This window comes from Narcine bancroftii, chromosome 6 (assembly GCF_036971445.1).
Source record: "Narcine bancroftii isolate sNarBan1 chromosome 6, sNarBan1.hap1, whole genome shotgun sequence".
NCBI classification, from domain to species: Eukaryota; Metazoa; Chordata; class Chondrichthyes; order Torpediniformes; family Narcinidae; genus Narcine; species Narcine bancroftii.
The window spans coordinates 7,593,772-7,614,867 of record NC_091474.1 but is presented as its reverse complement, the minus strand read 5'-3'; the positions used below and the strand labels follow the sequence as shown (position 1 = coordinate 7,614,867).

At 41.5% G+C, this 21,096-nt stretch overlaps 1 protein-coding gene across 4 annotated transcripts in view; it reads left to right on the top strand.

Annotated features, from left to right (window-relative positions):
- LOC138735658 (collagen alpha-1(XIV) chain-like) overlaps positions 1-19,944 on the top strand; it is a 109,183-nt gene extending 89,239 nt beyond the window's left edge. The window contains exons 37-48 of one of the 4 annotated variants that reach the window (XM_069883808.1): positions 347-400; positions 524-619; positions 780-833; positions 3,091-3,144; positions 4,922-4,975; positions 7,297-7,368; positions 12,209-12,244; positions 12,349-12,415; positions 13,907-14,095; positions 16,072-16,149; positions 18,326-18,481; positions 18,628-19,944. In XM_069883808.1, coding sequence (XP_069739909.1) covers positions 347-400; positions 524-619; positions 780-833; positions 3,091-3,144; positions 4,922-4,975; positions 7,297-7,368; positions 12,209-12,244; positions 12,349-12,415; positions 13,907-14,095; positions 16,072-16,149; positions 18,326-18,481; positions 18,628-18,674 — 957 coding nt within the window. In that variant the 3' untranslated portion in view covers positions 18,675-19,944. Of the gene's footprint in view, positions 1-346; positions 401-523; positions 620-779; positions 834-3,090; positions 3,145-4,921; positions 4,976-6,820; positions 7,369-12,208; positions 12,245-12,348; positions 12,416-13,906; positions 14,096-16,071; positions 16,150-16,973; positions 17,294-18,325; positions 18,482-18,627 lie in introns of those variants that run through there. The other 3 variants (XM_069883809.1, XM_069883810.1, XR_011339851.1) reach the window with 3 other exon arrangements.
- The last annotated feature ends 1,152 nt before the right edge of the window (positions 19,945-21,096 follow it).

The window sequence follows — 21,096 nt, the reverse complement described above, 5'->3', positions numbered from 1 at the left end:
CATTATGGAACCTGCTGAATTTTTCCTGCAATTTTGTGTGTTTACTGGTTTATAAAACATTTCTCAAGCATTAGATAATCCCAAAGCACTTGACATTCCGTTCACCATTTTCAACCATAGCCACAAAAGGAAGTAACATAATGATCAGTCTGTACCTTTTAGAATGTGATTCAGGTGACAGCTCTTGAACTTCAGTCTTTTCATTAGACACCATTCTTTGTTTAATTGCCTTATAAAAATTTCAACTGCGTTTCTTCACTCCAAGTTTTTGTTTTAAAATAAAATTATATGTTTTTTTAAAAAAAAGTTTGAGCTCTTAATCCCAGTTTTGTAATCAATTCTACAGGGTCCTCCTGGTGTAAGAGGTCCCCGGGGTGAACGTGGGGTGCCTGGACCTCGGGTAAGGATTCATTTCTTGCTTGATACCAATATAAGCTTCAGTAATAAACTAGCAAACAGGTGTTTATTCAAGACTAATGCTCCTTTCAGAATTTCCTTCTGTCTGAACCTATTTGTTTCCTAGGGTCCAGAAGGTCCAGTTGGGGAGAGAGGACCAATGGGATTGGAGGGTGAACCAGGACCTCCAGGTGCGAGGGGACTTGGTCAACGAGGACCTACAGTATGTATACTATACGTGTATAGACATCAGATACAAAAGAAACACGCTAAGAAATATTTCATTTTTTTTAAAAAACTAAGTATTTGTAAATGATGACCTGTTTGCTGCCGGGGGAAAAATTACATTTAAGATATTAAATTGACAAAATTATTTTCTAAAGGGTCCTCCTGGAGAAAAAGGGCAAAAAGGTGAACCTGGACAAAGAAGCAATCAGGTAAAGATGCAAACAGAAATATAGAATAATACAGCCCAAAAATGAGCCTTATTGCTTCACCTTGTCCATGTCAACTATGACACTCAACTGCACTCATTCCATTTGCCTGCATTAGGCCCATATACTTTCATGCTCTTCTTATTCAAGTACCTGACAAAACACCTTTTAAATGTTCTAATTGTATCTGCCTCTACCACTGCCTCTAGTAGCTCATTCCAGATGTTCACCTCTTTCTGTGAAAAATATATCCCTTAGATTGCCTTTAAATTCCTCTCCTCTCACCTTAAATATGTTCCCTTTGATTCTAGACACGTCAATCCAAGGAAAAGGACTTCATCCTGTCTTTGACCCTCAACATTTTATAGACTTCTGTAAGGTCACCCCTCAGCTTTCTACGTTCCAGTGAGAACAATCTCAGACAATTGAAATTTTTTTGTAACTGCTGCCCTCCATTCTAGGTAACATCTCTCTATTGCTACCACATCTTGTCAACAGGAAGGGCTCTCACTCCAGCATGTATTTGGCATGCAACCACAAAATGATCTTCATGTTGATGTGCACAAAGGTTTGCCGGAGCCTTCTACAACATCCACATATTACATCAGTTCAATCTTTCTGATCTCTTTGTATCTTCCTGTAAGCTTATCAGCAGACTGTACAGTAATAAAATAAACCAATTTAAATTGGGGTAGGTGATTTCCGTGAAGTATCTAAATGGAAAGATTTTAAAAAATAGCTCAATAAAAGCTGTAAAGTATCCCAATCAGCTTGTCATCAGAATGTGCAGTTTGTTTGTCCAGACAGATCAACTGATTAACTTTTTTTTCTGAAACTCAAAGATAGTCTGGATCTCCAAGCAAAACATAATCTTTAATATCTCTGTTAGGACATAAATGCAGCCTATGAATACCTGAACTTTGTGGAAGCCTCTGGGGCAAAATCCTTGCGCTCCCTCTGCCTGCCGTTATTTTCAACTTCATGGTGGAATTTTGGCGACGTCCCTCATGCAGCAGGGAACAGCAAACTGAGGTGTGACAGAGGTCAGCGACAACAGCCAAGAATGAGCCTGAGGCAGAGAAAGTGACCATAATGTTTACTTCCAAATGGAAAGGAGTCAGGACATGAAGAAAACCATGGCATAGGAGCAGCCAATGAGGCTACCTTGCTATTTAATCATGAGCTAATCTATTAGGGGGAAAAACCCAACACCCAACCCCAACCAACCAATTTTCCCCTGCAGCCGCTGCAACCGTGTCTGCCTGTCCCGCATCGGACTTGTCAGCCACAAACGAGCCTGCAGCTGACGTGGACTTTTACCCCCTCCATAAATCTTCATCCGCAAAGCCAAGCCAAAGAAGAAATCTATTTTCCCACTCAGCCCCACTGCCCTGCCTTCTCCCCGTAACTGTTGATGCCTGACTAATCAAGACGCCGTTGATCTCTCTTAAATACCTAGCCTCACTACTGCTTATGGCCAAAATTCCACAAATTTAACTCCCTCTGGCTGAAGAAATTCCTATGCATTTCTGCTCTAAGTGGAAACCCTTCAATCTTGAAGTTGTGCACTCTTGTCCCAGACTCTCCCACCATGGGAAACAACCTTTCTACATCTACTCTGTCTATGCCTTTCAACATTCAAAATATTTAAATGAGATCCTCCCTCATTCTCCTAAATTCCAACAAGTTCAGGCCAAGAGCTGTCAAACACTGCTCATGTGATAATCCTATCATTTTCAGAATCATCCTTGTGAACCTTCTTTGAACCCTCTCCAATGTCAGCACATCCTTCCTTAAATGAGGAGCCCAAAGCTGCCCACAATACTCCAAGTGAGGTCTCAACCACGCCTCATAAAGCCTCAACATCACATCCCTGCTCTTGTATTCTATTCCTCTTGAAATGAAGGCCAGCATTGCATTTACCGCCTTCACCATTGACTCAACCTGTAAGTTTACTGCAGGCTGTCCTGCACAAGGACTCCCAAGTCCCTTTGCACCTGGGAATTTTTAATTTTCTTCCCACTTAAAAAATATTCTCCCAATTTATTTTTTTCTACCAAAGTGCATGACCGTGCACTTTCCTGCATTATATTTGCTACTTCTCTGCATGTGAAATGCTGTTTTGGATTTTTGAACATTTTAGTTTTTTAATTAAAGAGTTATTAATGGGTAAAAAGGAAGATAAACTTGTGGTGATCATCTTGCTGAATGAGCAATAAGTGACTCCAAGGTTTCAGCCTAAATTTTATTTTTTCCTTAGGGACTTCCAGGTTCTAGAGGTCCACCAGGGAGAGATGGAGTTCAGGGACCAAAGGTAAAATAAAATTTGCTTGAAAATAACTTGGCAGAGAACCAAATAGTTGTTCCAATAGTTTAGAAAGCATTAAGAAGGGTACACCTTTGCCATATTTCATTGGGAACAACATTTAATTGCCATTTTTCCAAATGGAAGACAGGACAGTGACAAGATTAGTGTCACAATGTCATCAATTTCATCTGTTGCAAAAAGTAATTTGAGTTCATACATTGGGATAGTTCATTTGCAAACCTGTCCAAGATATGAAAGTGTAGTGATGGACAGTATATTGGACATGCCAATTTGTGTTAAGCTTTGGTCTGTTTCCCATGTTAGTGGTTCTTAAACATATCTTCATCGGGAAGATGCAGGACGAGAAAGGAAACTTAGTAAGGAAATGAGGATTTCTTACTCATGTTATCACCTTTATTCTGGGGACAAGGAACACCATCAAGTCAACCTGATGTCCTGCTACCCAACTGCTCTGGAATAGGTGACACCAACAGTGAATTGATGCCCTTTGTATCATTTGAGAAATGTTTAATATTTAAGAGAAAGATCAAACTGGATTTGAATAAATTAAACCTCTCTTTGAAAAATGGGGAACACCAACATCTCTTCAAATCAACTATGTCTTTTTTGTTGGTTTGTTATCTGCGATCATACTGCACACAGCAAGGAGTGTGAAGATTAGTCATAGAAAGTAAATGCAGCTGTGTTTAGGCCTTTACGTTTGAAGACCTGTCTTCTCGTCATTTTTTTTTGTGGGGAAGTAATTGTCAACTTCTTCACATTTGCCGCAAGAAGCAATGGGGTAAAGATCAGGTAATCTTTCTTAGTATGTTGATTAAAGGATAAATGTTCTTTAATTCCCAGTGAAAACTCCCCATCTGTTCTTCAGATCCTGTACATTCACATAAGAGGGCAGTTAATCTCAGTTTAAAAATCTCATTTAAAAGATGGGACCTCTAAAAGCACAGCATTTCCTCAATTCTGCACTGGACTTTATACTTGATTGATAAGGAGGTGGTGGGGGGGTGGGGGGGGTAACTTAAACATCAGAAATGGTTGTTCTAGGGTCAGGTGAGATGCTAAATACAAAAAAAAATTTGCAAACCTTCACCAACCCTTCTCTAACTCAAAAGGTGGAAACAAAGTAGGAGAGGAAGGAAGGCTGGGTAAGTAACCTGGTCCCAGGGGGAAAATTCACCATTAACATTGTATAATGAAGCTACATATTTAATCTGCCTTTTCCATTTAACACTGACTGTTTGAGAATAGAACAATTAGAAATCATCTTTCTTTCATTGATCTTTAATTGACTTGATATGAATATAAGAAAATTTATCAGGGAACATTCAAAAGTTGGCTCAGAATACTGAAAGTGTGGCTAAATTGTGACATTTTAAAATCGTTTGATAAATCATTTATCTTGTTTGAAATCAGGAGAATTTACTTCCAATGGATAGAGGCTTCAATAGCTCAGAGGTTAGAGCTTTGGCCTTGTAAGCCAGGGGTCGCGAGTTCATTCTTCATTGGGGCCTAATTCCCTGTGAAGGGTGATGGACAAATTGGCAACTCTCTGTCTTCCTTAAAGAATTTCATGCACGCTACATTCTAAATGTAGTATTGCATGATAGTAATGGAACCTTTACCTTTATTAACTCAATCTTGTAGCGGGAATGAATCTGACAGTTTAAGGCATAGATTGGAATGGAACTACAACTTCTGATTTCCATATTGCCAATGAACAGACTGAGTGCTTATGAATTATGCAATGATGTGAATGTTTTAGGGGACAAGAGGACTAGAAGGTGCAATTGGACCCCCAGGACTTCCTGGACCAAGAGTAAGTTTACTTATAAAGAAAATTGTTTGATAAGAAGTGAGAAATAATGGTTAGCATAGCAGTTAGCGCAAAGCTCTTCCAGCACCAATGATCAGGACCTGCATTCGAATCCCGCTCTGTCTTTAAAGAATTTGTACATTCTCCCCATTTATGCTTCGGTTTTCTCTGGATGCTCCAGTTTCCTCCCACCCTTCAAAAACCTACCAGAGGTTGTAGGACAATTGGGTGGTACAGGCTCGTGGGCCGAAAGGACCTGTTATAGTGCTGTATGTCTAATTTTAAATTTGAACATTTAAAAACTTGTGTGGAGAAAATGTTTGGAATCCTTTTGGCCTGTGGATGTTTGAATGATGTCCTGATCAGAAATGAAAGGAATAGGTTGTTTGGATTGGATTGTTCATGGGAAAAGGATATTCTATTTTTCATTAATATTTTAAATTGTCAATTATAGTAGGAAAACTATAGGCTCAAAATCATGTTTGTGGAATGCATTGATAAGTCTCTTGCTAAAAATGAACATTAAAAGCAATGTTACGTTATATTCACTCATCATCTCTTATTTGGTTTCGAAGAAGTTATAAATCAAAACATTTTCAACATCTATGGTATAAAAAAGAGTGTTCATGTCTCATTCTTCCCTTTTCCACCATAACTGAGGGATTTACCCACTGAAGTAAATCATAAAGTATAGAATAAGTTAATGTATCAAGGGGTCTTGCATTAAAATCGTGTGAATTACTGATCTGAAAAAGGTATGCCCATCAACGTTCTTTTCAGCCATCCTGGCAGTTACATCAAACAAATATGGAAAATTTGACTATTCCTGACAATCCATCTCCATCTCCAAAAGAAACAACAAATCCCAGATCTGGAGAGTTTTTGACAATGCATGCTGTCCTTCTCATTCATACCTCAAATGAAAATTTATGAAAAAGGAGATGATTCAACCCACTTTGGATAAAGTGGCCAGAGTAAACGAGTCACCTAATCTAATCCCACCTTCCAGATCACTGCTCTTTATGTGCATAACCAGGCACTGTTAAATTTTGAGGGTTCCTGCCCTGAGCAATAATTTTGTCAGTGAGCTCCAGACTCGCTGAAATGCAGACAACAATCATCTCTCCATTAGTCCATCCACCAATTAGTTTAAATCTGTGCCGCTTCATTTTTAAGAGTTAAGAGAAAAAGTTTCTTCCTACTAAGTTTCACACAGGCTTATGCAATCAAAAGGCTCTTATTTTCTGACATTTATAATTTATATTTCAATTGATTAGCATAATCTCCTTCAGGTACATGTTCCATGGATTACAGTCTCAATCTTGACCTTGGGTTCCGTCTATGATGAGATGAGGGTTTATTGTACAGATTTACAATTAGGCCAACATGTGACTTCCACATCTCTGCACTGCTGTCACATATCTTTGACATCTGGACATTCAGACAAACCCTCCTCAACTAGCTTTGTGTCTTTATGGAGCTTCTGACAAGCTCTCGGGGTGGCCCAGCCCAATTTCCTACAGTACACTAAATATTGCCTACAGCAATTTCATTCCTCTGTGTGGCTTGGCCAATTTATGGCAACACGGTTTGCTAATTGAATGGTTATTAATTGAGAGTAAAGTAGGAGATGTAACTTGTTTTATTTCAATTAACATGATGATTCAGAATTCCCTACTGAAGGAACTTATGTTTGTGAGCAGGAAATAATATCTCAAGTTTTCTTTGAGGGCTCAGTGATTATCAAACTTGATGAAAGAAATTTAATTCTGTTTCAGTTTAAAACAAAGCGGCTGGTCATAAGTGCTTAATCATATCATTCTTTGCTATTTTGTTTTCTGCCACTAGTACAAGCCTCTGGAGTATTTTCTAAATCATTCACAAGGTACATGTTCCTGGCATCTTGCCCTTTAGATGAAGATGTGGAATACACAAAGGATAATGGCGTTCTGGTACATTCCTCTCCCTGCTGGTTTTAAAAAGGCACAGTTAGTGTAACGCTGTTTCATTGCCAGCGATCGGGACCGAGGTTCGAATCCTGCACTGTCTATATAAAGAGTTTGCACGATCTCCCCATGTCGACTTTGGTTCCCTCCAGGGGCTCTGGTTTCCTCCCACTTTTTTAACCATACCGGGGGTTGAATGGGCTTGTGGGCTGAAATGACTTGTTACCTTGCTGTGTGTCTTTGCAGCTAAGACACCCATAAAATAATAGACAGACAAATCTCTGATGGTATGATTGTGCACCTAGATAGAATGTTACATTTTTAGCTTCAATTTCATAACTGCCATTGAGAAAATTCTGCCATGATCTTTTTTTTTAGGGACCAATAGGTATCACAGGCCCATCGGGTTATCAAGGAGATCAAGGGCTGCCAGGTGATGTAGGGCCATCCGTAAGTATTGCAATGGATGTTAGTTTGTCACGTGACATAATTGCACTTATGCACTAAAATGAGCATTCATTCACATATTTCAGTGACTCTGCAATGTCCCAGTCAAGCAGATTCAAGATTCCACTTATTGTCACATACGCAAAATACCAAAAATCTTTCCTTTGTTTGTCCTGCAAAGGCACACAAAAAGGGTGCCATTAATCTAGCGCCTCTATCCAGACAAGAAGCAAAAGAGAGTCTCTTCGGAGATGATGAGCATCCAAGGATCTTGCTGCCTCCTCCGATGGTGTAACCTCCTGTAAACTCTGTAGCTGTGTTGCCTCCTGTCCTGTCCAATGGTGAGCCTGAGCACCAGGCATTCAAGTCCCATTTCCTCAACCCCTGGTTCCAAACCTCTGAAACATTAGAAAGCCATCAAAGTCTGAGGCCCAACGGGAGCCCTGCTCACCATTGGCATCTTTGTGAATCTCGAATCTAACAGAAGCTGGTCACAAAAGCAGCTTGTAGCCTGGTGTGAGGCCTTCAGCCACCAAACCCTGACCTAGAGCCTAGTCATTTGCTATGGTGTCCTATTCTGTAGGGTCCCTTCCAAGGCTTCACCTCCTCGGTAGGGAGATGATCTCTTTCATCAGTGGCCTGCGCTGATCTGTTGCTTCCTTGGAGCCTGAAGCCCTGGGCTGCCAAACATGGGTGCTACCATCTTGGATCCAAGCATCCAAGGAGTTTTGTTGTTAATAAACATCACTGTTCTGCAGGCAATTTAAATCCTGTTGTTGGGTGGCCAGGCAATGGAATCCCATGGCAGAGCTCTGAAAGGCCATGGCCCTGCTCCTCTGTTGGGTCCACACCAATAGCAACACTGCTGTGCCACCATCTTGTCTGCACAAGGACGGTGTGCATGTGCATGTGTTACAAATTGGTGATGTGGACAGGAGGAAATGAGATAAGGTCAACAATGGATAAAAGCAAAATCTTAGTCTGTTGTCAGGCAGGATTGTCTGAAAGTTAAGTTGGTGGCGAAGGCAAACATAATTCTGGCATTCATTTCAAGAGAAATGGAATATAAGAACAGGGATGTGATGTTGAGGCTCTATAAGGCACTGGTGAGACCTCACAGAATGTTGTGAGCAGTTTCTGGCTCCTAATTTAAGAAAGGATGTACTGATGTTGGAGAGGGTTCAAAGAAAGTTCACAAGGAAAATTCTGGGAATGAATGGTTTATCTTATGAGGTGCGTCTGACAGCTCTTGGTCTGTACTTGTTGGATTTTAGGAGAATGGTGGGGGGGAAATCTCTGAAACATTTTTTTATTTTGAAAGGCATTGACAGAGTAAATGTGGAAAGGTTGTTTCCCATGATGGGAGAGTCTTGGAAAAGAGGGCACAACTTCAGGATTGAAGAGCGTCCGCTGAGAACAGAAATGCACAGGAATTTCTTTAGCCAGAAGGTGGTAACTCTGGAATTTGTTGCCACAGGCGGTTGTGGAGGCCAAGTCATTGGTTGTATTTAACATTGATAGGTTCTTGATTAGACAGGTCATCAAAGGTTATGTGGAGAAGGCCAAGTAGTTGGGCTAAGTGGAAAAATGGTTCAGCTCATGATTAATCAATAATGAAGATTGATAAGAACATCTCCTCCATAATCTCCATCGGTACTGGAGCACCACAGGGCTGTGTTCTTAGCCTCCTGCTCTACTCACTTTCACACCTACGACCATGTGGTTTGGTAAGACAATAACATGATCTACAAATTTGCTGACGATACCACGGTAGTGGGTTGTATAAAGGAAGGGGTTGAGTTAGCATAGAGGATGGAGATTGAAACTTGGCTGAATGATGCACCAACAACAACCTTGTACTCAATGTCACCAAAACTAAGGAGCTGATTATTGATTTCAGGAAAGGAAAGCCAGAGGTTTACAATGCAGTGATCATTAGGGGATCAGAGGTGGAGAGGGTGAGCAAATTTAAGTTCTCAGGAGTCACTACCTCAGGATTTTTCCTGGCTCAAACACACCAATGGGATCATGAAGAAAGAACGTCAGCACCTCAACTTCTTCAAGAGTTTGTGGAGGTTTGGTATGACATCAGAAACCTTGGCAAATTCCTACAGAGGTGTTGTGAAAAGTGTGTTGACTGACTGCATCATGGTCTGGTACGGGAACACCAATACCCCTGAGTGTAAAGCCCTCCAAAAGGCAATGGACTCAGCCCAGGACATTCACAGGCAAAACCCTCCCCACTATTGAGCACATCTACAGGGAAAGCTGCTGTTGGACACCAGCAGCAACCATCAAACACCAACACCATCCAGCAGGTGCTCTGTTCTCTGATGCCATCAGGAAAGAGGTATCTGTGCCACAAGACTCACCACCTTGTTCAGGGACAGCTGCTCCCCCTCCACTATCAGACTCGTCAACAACAAACTCAATTAGAGGCTCATCTAAGGACTCTTACTTGTGCACTTTATTGATTTTCTTTTTGTTCTCTCTCTGTTGCACAGCCAGTTTGTTTACATTTCATGCTGTGTACACTTTATTGTTTGCATGACTAATTAATGGTAATTCTGCCACACCTGCAGGAAAAAGGAATCTCAGGGTTGTATGTGATGTCACGTATGTACTCTGAACAATATATCTGAGACCTGAAATGTTGGGGCAGACTCGGTGGGCACAGCTGGTGGACAAGCTCAGGTAGCAGGCTGCTGGCTCTTGGCAACCAGGCATTGGAACTGGAATTTGAGAAGGTGCTGAAGGCAAGAAAGGCTCCCAAAGGAACCCAGGCGCTGAAGGCTGCCTGATTGTAGCAGAGATTTGGATCTGGTGCTCAGGTTGTTGATGGTTAGAACTGAAGTACGTCCGGCTGCAGAGGCTATGGGAGCGCTGGACACTTGGTGTCTCTCAAGGGACTCTCTTTTGCTTCTCTTTCTCCTATTATTAGGGGCACCAGGGCAATGCTCTCGGCAACTCCTTGTATCTCTTTCAGCAGACATGTTGAAGTATAAAATATATTACATTTTTAATGTATTATTTTAATAAATGAAACTTTGAACCTTTACCTCACATGTGTGCTGTCTGCGTGAAGCTTGCTTGATCTTCAATGACTTTATTTTCTGGGTCCTCTGGTTTCCTCCCACACCCTAATTGTGGCCCTTGTAATTTGCTCCTGACATATAGGTGAGTGGTAGAATCTGGAGGCTTGGGGCATGGGTGGGGCAAATGCCGGGCAAAGAAAATATGATGAATGTATAGTAATATGCGTACAAGGCCATCCCTGGGAAATGAATACCTGACATGGTCCGTGTTAAAGATCAGGAAATCAATTTGCCTGAAGCTGTGCAATTCAATAATGGAACGTGCAACATGCGCATATGGAAGATGAGGTGCTCTTCTTCAAGCTTGTGTTAGCCCTCATTGTAATAGCGCCAGAGGTCACAGATTTATAGGTCAATGTGGATGTAAGATGGGAATTAAAGTGGCAGGCAACAGGAACCTTGCTGTCACCCTCACCCGCTGAATGCAGGTCCTCTGCAAAGCAGTCATCCATTCTGGGTTTGGTTTCTCCATTGTATAGGCGACTGCATTACGAACGTTGAATGCAGGACATGAGACTGGAAGAAATGCAAGTGAATCACTGCTTCACCTGGGAAAGCTTGTTGGGCCCCTAGATGGTAAAGAAGAGTGAACTATGAAGTCCCTGTGAAATGGGAAGACGTGTCCGATGGTAGAATATCTTTGAAGGTCACTGAAATTATAGAGATTAACTGTCGAACGATGAGGCTGTCCAGGTACAAGGTGAGGTCCAGGTGAACTATCTTTGTTTAATCCCAGAAAGGGCAGGGGCTTGGAAATTGATGATATGCTGTCGAAAGAGCATATGGAGGAAAAGTCATGGTTCATCAAGAGGGGAGACAATTCAGGGGTCCCTGAACAGAAAGTCTCATCATCAGAACCAACATGACAGAGACATTTCCCCATCCACCCTCCCTGCAGCTTGAAAAACTTGTTTTCTTCTTCCCCAGTCTGACAAAGACTCTTTGATCTGAAATATTAGCTCTGTTTCTCTTTCAACAGACGCTGAGTATTTCCATCCTTTTCTGGTTTGATTGGCTAAACATCTGTCAGTTGACACAGCTTCAGTCAAGTATCATTATAAAAGCTTGTTCAACCAAACTCTTGAAGATCAGGTCCAGAGGAAATGTTTAGTGTGTCACAGCTGTCAAAAAGTAGAACTACGGGTGATTATCAATGATTACATTCATTGACTGAATCAAAAGATTGTTATAAAAAATTTCAAATGGGGCTGGAAGGATGTTTTCACGTGGATACTTGAAAATCATACTGTCGGGAAAGGGCAAAAATACATAATACATAGATATATGAATACTCACGGATATTAGAGGTTATAATGAGAAACAATTTAAGTGTATGATCAAATTTGTGTGTTAACACTAACTTATTCCTTTGAAAATCCGAGATGGGGCATGAGAGCAATAGTTGAAGAATTTGTAAGTATGCAACAAAAGAAAATTAGGACCGAGCACGTAAATCAGGTCAAAGATGATAAGAGCATCCCAGGTAATGATAAAGTGCCAAAAATAACAGGGAGTTTTACTGGCTGAATTCCTCTGCGCTTGGAGGAGGGGGCTATCAATCAGTTTGGTCCTCTGCATCCAGGCCAGGGGAGTGCAACTGGCAGAGAACATGGGTGGCTGGTCAAAGCCAGCCCAAGTAGCTCATTAGAAATATCGATCTGTTTGTATCTGACATTTAATCAAGGTGCAGTCAAGTATGAAGTGTATTTGGTTTAATGACTCATTTATTTTTGATAATTATTTCACAGGGACTTCCAGGGACAAAAGGAGAAAAAGGAGAGAAGGTGAAATTTTGTTCTCTTTGTTTTCCCTGGTGATAATTCTGAAGGAAAGGTAGCGGCAAATCCCCCCAAAATTCTCTGGAGTTATGATTTTGTTTTACCTGCAGGGAGAACCTCAATCCCTCACGGCAGTTTATCAGATGGTTAGCCAAGCTTGCGAGGAGCTTGTTCAGAGTAAGTAACAGTTTAAGATTCGTGGTGCAAAAGCATGGAGGTAAATGGGCATACTGGCTTTGATCATTTCTCATTCAAATTTATTTAAATATTTAAAGCACGAGTGATGATAAAGTGAGATCAACCAGGCCACTTGAGCAGAAGAAAGGAACATGACAGGCTGTCTGCCTTTGGGGTTTCCCACATTTTGGGTACACAAACTGGGGTTAGCATGGCCTGGACTGAGGGAAAACAAAAGTTGAGACATTCTACTGATACAGGGTGGGAAGGGGAGAGGGAGAGATTTATCTGGGAGCCAAAAATTTCAACGAAGTCATTGCAATATTGACAAACAGTGAAATGAATTGATGAGTGTTGTTCTCAGCTGAGCTTTTGAGATGAGAAGCAGGCAAAAGCTGATAGCATCAGAATCTCCCCATGTCTGCAAGGGTTTTCTTCTGGGGCTCCAGTTTCCTCCCACCTTTCAAAATGCACTGGGGGTGTTGATTAATGGGGTGTTAGTTAGGCGGCATGGACTCGTGGGCTGTATGTCTAAATTTTAAAAAATAAATAACAACTGTTGGGCCTTTGTAATGTCTGCCTCATTAAGTACTTGTATGTAAGTAACCTATTTGTAATTTCACAGCTCATGAATGTAAAATTTCACAGGTTAGCAATCCATCCTCAGTCACATGTTTCATTCATGATTTAATGTGCTTGCATTTTTTAAATTAGAATTTTACTTATTGAATCAAATGTCTGTCAGTTAATGTGTTGCATTGTTATCATTTGAGATTTATCTGCCACATTTGAATCCTGTTCTAACATTTGAATTTATAATTTTGTCGGGCAACTCATTTCATTCAGGTACCTTGCCATTTGGCGTGGGCTGTCATGTCTCTCCATCCGTAACCATCTCTGACCTTCAGAATTGTAGTTGTTGGAGTTCTCCTTCGGTGAAGGCTCCATCTTTGAGCTGAGACCACAGTCGATGTTGGGTTCATGATTATAAAAGGGAAAAATACTGAAATGGTTCCCCGTTGCCTTCTTCAGTTGCAGTTGCGATGTCCACACTGGACGGGTGACCCTGGTCAATGATCAGCAGATTTATCTGCCCAGTGTTTTTACAACCGTAAATTCCAATCTGTCGAATCTGCTTGTAAAAACCATCTACAATCCATGGCTTCACGTGACCCTGATTTGGAGGCGAAACAGGTGCTGCACCTTGCCCAAGGGTGACATCCAGGCTGTTGCACGGAAGGAGCTCCTTTTGCTGAGCAATTGCGTAGCCCCGACACCGATGTCAGACAACTTATACTGTGTAAAATCTGCACCTTAGAGAGCCTAGAAAAAGTTTGAGGATTTGCATTCCCCAGGTAATTATTTGTACTGCAATAGGAGTTTCATAACACTACAAAAATCTGTGATGTCCAAACAGATGAGTGAATTATAGCTGACGGAATTATCATCCTTTGTAATAAACCTTTACTTTCTTTATTCACAAATCACTAGGTCACATGTTGAAATTTGATTTGGTCGTGAATGAGTTTACCACGAACCCAGTGCCGGTACGGATCATCCAGGGACCTGCTGGTGAGGTTGGTCAGCCGGGGAAGCCAGGACCACCTGGGAATCGGGGGCCTCCGGGAATCCCTGGTGTGCCTGGCAATACTGGGAAAGCCGGCTACCCCGGAGAGATAGGTAATTTGATTTGCCTGCTTCAAGCTACGACAGGCAATCTTATGTTGACCATGAAAATATTGCCAGCTTATTTCCCATTCTTTATCTATGTAATGGAATGTCATTGTACGTGCCAACCCAATTTCTGATCGGTAGTGAAGGTGAATGGTGGTGATTTCTCTTCCCCCCCCCCCCCACCCCATTTCAGATCCTGGCTGTCTTTTGGGGGATTCCCATTTAATCTGCAAGTAACAGGGCAGTGAATGGAATTGCAAGCATCCTTGTGGTGGTTTCTTGTGTCCAGCACAGCCGCCAATTGTGCTCAATTATCATCTGCCAGCAACTTGGCCATTGATTCCACAATCTTGGCTCAGTCTGATATTTTGGTAGGTGGCTGTGGAGTGCCCTAAATATCCATTTTACAATTCCTATATTACCCAAGAATCCCTTGCAGGGGGTGGGGGGGGGGGAGGAGTCTAGTTGTCTACAGAATACAGCACTGTAGCATTATATTGTTTGGTTTGAATATTGTCAAGGCTGCGCATTTGGAGAAGAGTGAGAGAAGTAGTGCTTGTCCACATGGATTTATGAAGGGGAAACCAAGACATCATACTTGACGAGTGCTCCAGAATTCTGAGGATGTAACTAGTGCACTGGACAACAGTGAACTAGTTGATGTGGTGTATTCGATTTCTGATAAAGTTCTGGACAAGAGGTTATTGTGCAAAGTCAGAGAGCATGGCATAGGGGATAATACGTTGATGTGAATAGAAAACTAGGTGGTAGGCAGGAAGCAGAGAATGGTAATAAATGGGTCATTTTCAGATTGGCAGGGAAATGCCACAAAGTTTAGTGCTGGGACCCCAGTTATTTACAATACATATTTATGAACCAGAAAAAGGATCTAAGTTTGCAGATAAGACTAAGCTGGGTGGCAGTCTGAGGGAGAGTGCAAAGATACCTAGGTGCCAGTTATTGGAGGTTGGAATGCAGGTATGGCAGGCAGAGAAGAAAGCAAATGGCATGTTTGTTTTGAACATAGAGGGAGGTCCTACTACAGTTGTATAGGGCCCTGGTGAGTCCCCACTTTGAGTACTATGCACAGTTTTGGTCTCTGAATCAGAGAAAGGAGATTCTTCCCATTGATGGAGCATAGCAAGGTTCACCAGACTGATTTCTGGGATGGCAGGACTGGTGTATGAAGTAAATCAGGATGGACTCATTAGTACTCTGAAAAATGAGAGATCTTACCGAAATATAGATTTCTGACAAAAATAGACTGGTTATGTGCAGGAAGAATGTTTCCAATGTTGGGGAAGTCGAGAATAAGGGGTCGCAGTCAGATGATGAGGGGAAAGCCATTTAGGGTTGGGATGAGGAGAAATGTCTTCACTCAGAGAATTGTGAACTTATTGAATTCCCTACCACAGAAAGTTGTTGAAGCTAATTCCTTAGATAAATTCAAAAGGAAATTGTGTGTTGCCCCTTATGACCAAAGGGATCAAGGGATATGGAGGGAAAATGGGAGAAGAGTACTGGAGTTCTATGATTTACCATGATCGTATTGAATGGTAACCCACCTCACTGACAAAAGGCAAAGGAGGAAAAACCCAACCCCAACCCACCAATTTTCCCCTGCAGCCGCTGCAACCATGTCTGCCTGTCCCACATCGGACTTGTCAGCCACAAACGAGCCTGCAGCTGACGTGGACATTTACCCCTCCATAAATCTTCGTCCGCGAAGCCAAGCCAAAGATTGAATGGTGGCGCAGTTTCAAGAGATGAATGACCTTCCTCTGCACCTATTTTCATTGATTTTATTATTGCTGCCATAAAAACATTTAAAATGTAAGAGTGGATTTGCTGCCTTCATCTGATGGTGTTGTGTACCTGATCTCAGGCACTGAGAGATCAAGCCCTATACAAATAAAATGGAAAGAAAAGCACTCGATCTTGTGCAGTTTTAATATCTCTGCATTTAATGTTATTGTCAACAGGTAAACCTGGTGAAAAAGGAGAGAAAGGAAGCCCAGGAGCCAATGCTCCTGGTTCTGAAGGACCCAGAGGGACCCCAGGTACAGGGAATGATTATCTTCATTCACCTTTGGTTGTAGTAGACTTACAAATTTCAAAATTTGCTAAAAAGGAAGGCAGTATATATTGTGGGTTTAAGGTATTACAATTTAGAGTAGTTGTTTTCAAACTTTTCTTTCCACTCACATCCCACTTTTAGTAATCCCTGTGCCATCAGTGCTCTGTGATTAGTAAGGGATTGCTTAAGGTGGAATCTGAGAGGGAAGGGAAGGTTGAGAATCACTGCTCTAGACCCAATTGTCACTGAAATATTTGGCTTGAGAAAAATTATCACTGGGCCGTTTCCTACGGAGATCTGAAACCGTGCACATAACGAGTCCACGAGGGACGATTAAAACCATGGTTTTCAACCTTTTCCTTTCTACCCACATCCCACCTTAAGCAATCCATCACTCATCACAGAGCACCGACAGCAGAGGGATTGCTTAAGGTGGGATGTGGGTGGAAAGGAAAAGGTTGAAAACCAATGATTTAGAAGAATCTAGATACAACTGAATCTTAGTAACAAGGTACTAATATTTTACCCACCTCTTTGGCATAGAATCAAGGTAAAGAAAAATTGAATTTCAGCTGCAAAAAGCCTAACCAATTACTGAAACTCAATGTAATATGATGAAAACCTGTGTCAAACACTACTCTAGATGGAATCTACTCTAATCTCTGAAAAAGATCCCATACAATATCTCTACAATCAATTGAGACATAGCAAATGGTTACTTGCAGAGCAGCATGCTTAAAGCTGTTGACGCAAAATGACCTTCGAGTAACAATTGGATGCCCGTGAATCAATTATATGTTCTCACAGATAGCCTCATGACATGGATGTGCTGAGCAATGGATTGACAATGTAAATGCGCACACAGCTACAAGGGAACTTGAAAACAAGATTCAAGGTTATTTCATTGTTTCATACGCAAAATAAACACAACTTATTTTTCTTTTGTTTGCCTTGTGAGGGCTCATACAGAGAGGCATAGATAGTTCAGTGCCTCTATCAAGATGAGAAAGAGAAGCAAAAGACATCACGTGTCTGTGGATCCTTACGCATCCTCCAATATTGCTGCCTCCTGCGCTCCTGTAACCTTTAGCTGCGTGGCCCCCATTCTGGTCTAGCGGTGAACCTGAACCCACACAGGTCACCCTCTGTGGTGAACTGCTATATTCGTGGTTACCTGGTTCCACCCCATCCTCCGATTGTCCCTGTGGCCCCTCCCTCTTTTGACCTTGTGTAAGGCCTCTAACACCTTGACCCTTCCCCAGAAAGGCTGGGTCATGGCACAGGATGAGGTCCCTGTCCATTGTGAATAAAAGCCTGTAGATCATTGACTCTGTCTCAGCCTCTCGAGTTACTGACTGTGCGTTACCCTCCTCAGCCCCTGGTTCCAAAACCTCAATGTGATTAGAACCTGTCAGTGCCTTAGGCCTGAGAGGAGACCTGCTTGCTATCAGCACCCTCTGATTTCCAGTCCTGATACCTGGTTTCCAGATGCCAGTGGCCTGAAGCCTAGTGTGAGGCCTTCTGCTGACAAGACCAGGATCTGATCTGTTCTGTGCTGATGTTTTTGTAGTCTCCTGTCCTGTAGGGTCCTCTCCCAGGCTGCTTCTCCTTGGAGGGGGTGATTTTCTGATTTTATGTTGGGCATGAGTTCGCTGCTTCCCTGGAACTTGCACCCTCCAAGATTGGGAAGTGTCGCGAGGGCCCTGCCATCTTGCACATGGACCTCTGTGGTTCTAGATGTAGAAATAAACCATTGCTGGCCTCGTTCAAGAGGAAGTGGAAACCTGTGCAGAACCATCATGTAGGATGGCAGGGCAGTAAGACCATGCAGAAGGTACAGAAAGGCATGTGCCTGCTTCCCTGCTCTCTCAGGTTCACACCAGCAGGAGCTAATACAGCATTATCACCTCCTGAAGCAATTCAAGCATGTTTCAGGCTTAAAGATGCACATTACATAACATCCCATTTAACACCTCACCCCCTATTGCCCTGCTGATCCATGAAGACTCTGAAGGGAATTATTGTAATTAGTGCCACATCGGACTCTGGATGCCAGCAGAGAGAATTTGTGTCACTCTGGATCTTTAAACGAGGTGTTGCTTTGTGCTCACATGATGTTTTAAATACTTCTGAGCTTTAATTTTCACTTGGTCGTGCAGGTCCTCGAGGTGAAGGGAAACGGGGCAAACAAGGGCCCCAGGGTTTACCTGGGCCTCCGGGCCGGCCTGGCCTGCCAGGCCTGCCTGGCTCCACTGGACTACCTGGAGCTGCAGGACACTGTGACCTCTCTGCCTGCAACACATTTCACACAGAGAGTGAGTACAAACAGATCTCATGAAAGTACCAGTAAGACCATCGCATCTTCTAACTGCATTATCCTTTTACTCTGTCATTTCACAAGAGATTTTTAATTTGACTGTATTTCATTGGTTTTAATTCTTTGAAATTTTGTTTCTATTAGGTGAATCAGACAGTAAATCTGAGCATAAATTTCAACAGCTGCCTTAAGTCATTTATAGTTACGGAAGCCACTCTTGTTTTTATTCTCAAGGATGAATGAAAAACAGCCAAGCAGAATGAAATATAATGCAGTGTTCAGTTGAATGAACCACAATCAAAAGCTATTTTTTAAAATCGAGAGCAATAACTTCTCATATTGCATTGTTCTAATTACATGTACCTTGTGCTGAGAGATGAAACAGGTCAGAAGCAAGGTGTATAATGAAATCTAATGTTAATGTAATAGCAGTAAATGGAATTCTTAATTGGTTGCTATGAATTTTCTGTGAATATGGTAAAATGGCATGAGAAGAGCACATGCATAAAGCAGCAGAAAGTTAATTTGCAGCAACATCAAGACTGAATGTTTGTATATAACAGCTGACAATATTCACTGGTGTTCCAGAAGTGCAGTCACGATTTGCAAAATCTTTTGGTATTGTGAAAATAGTTGATAAGATTCAAATTATTTCAAAATGGGAATAATTAGTTGCAATAATGATGTACGGTACAACTCGATTATCTGAAATGGTTGGGACTGGGCCTATTTTGGATAAACATTTTTTTTCGGAGAACTGGTCATTTTTACAAAACAGCCTAGTAGCAACAGCAAATCATTTGTACCAGTGTTTAAACAATGACAAACAACAAGGGAAGGCTTTTTAAACATTAAAATAATGTTTAGTTCTCACCCAAAAAAAATGTTGGCGTCCGCCAATCACTGACACCTCCCCCCCCACCGTGGACCCGCTTGCGCCGGGAGCCCGAGGTTCCCGCTCCTGCCGGAAGCCCGATGTCCACGCTCCAGCCCAAGGTCCCCGGTCCAGCCGGGAGCCTGAGGTCACCGGTCAGTTCGGCTCTGAAAGAATTTCGGATGCATGAGGATTTTTGATTTGTTTCGGATATACTCATTTATCCAATATTTGTAAATAATTTTCAGATAAATGAGGATTTCAGAGAATCCAATTTCAGATAAATCAGAGTTGTATTGAACTTTGCTTCGGAGGGACAGTTAAATTGAAATTTTTTGAACATCTCTTTTAATATAGGGTCTAATATTATCGTTATTACCCCAAGCTTATTGTGCAAGATAAAGATGTTAGAATGTAAATATTGTTGCATTTTCACAAAGTAATTGTCTGTTCAGAAGTAAATATGATTTATGTTTTAAAATATAACATGGTTTAATTTGATGTCAAACCCATGATATGTGACTAATATTAACATATACGCATGATGCCAAATAGTTGATCATTCTTGCCCATATTAAATTTAAGTTTACACATTCAAATGATTTCTAAATTTTGAAATACATAAATAAATTTATTTCAAACCAAAGTAATTATCTTTTCGTACGTTAAACAGAATGAATTCAATTTACAACTCATGAGTGATCTATAATGAATCGAACTAGAGAGAGATGTGCTGTTTAGGGTTAAGTAAAAATTGAAGGCCGCAAATAGACGTAAATCCAGGTGTTGCTGAAAGAAACAAAAGACCACATGGAGAAAACCAGAAAATTGGGTGAAAAAGGATGAAATAAATAGATACTGTTTAAACAGCTAGAGCTTTATACAGATGGCTGGTGCAGATAAAATAAGTGTTACCTGAGTGGCAAGCAGTTCTGGAATCTTGGCCCTCAACTATCACCTTGGCACTTCAGCAGGATTACTTGGATGAACAGCACTGGGGCAATAGATTGCACATTGTTTGAGACCAGTGGTTCTCAACCTTTTTCTTTCCACTCACATACCTCTTTAAGTAATCCCTATGCTCTGTGATTAGTAAGGGATTGCTTAAGGTGAGATGTGAGTGGGAAGGGGAGGTTGAGAATCACTGCTCTAGACCCAGGTGTGACTGAAAAATTTGGCTTGAGAAAAATTGTCATTGACCTGTTTCCTTTGGGGTTCTGAAACCGTGCACATAACGAGTCAATGAGGTACAATTAAAGCAGTGGTTTTCAACCTTTTTCTTTCCACCCACATACCATCTTAAGCAATCACAGAGCCCCTATAACATAGGGATTACTTAAAGTGGAAAGAAGATGATTGAGAACCTCTGTTTTAAACCGAGAACTTGGTGTAAATACATGTGGGCACAGCAATGTTCTATGAAATGTCCTGGTTTATGTCTGATTTTTGTGGAGTTTGTGTTTGAGAGAATGCTTAGACACCAGTATTCAGTGTGAAGTTTCCATTTTCTCTTTAAACAAGCATCTTGAGAAATGATTGAGTGAGTGACAGAACGCTAACTTTGACTTCATGCCCACCTTCAGTGTAGCTTCACAGTCCAATAAATAAAACCAGCCATCCCTGAACAGAAGAATGGACGGCATCTTCAGTTTAAACAAAAGTTTGGAAATTGCTGCACAAAAGGATGGTTAATTACGAAGTTCTCTGAGAATGCTAAAAAAAAAAATTGGGAAATCTAT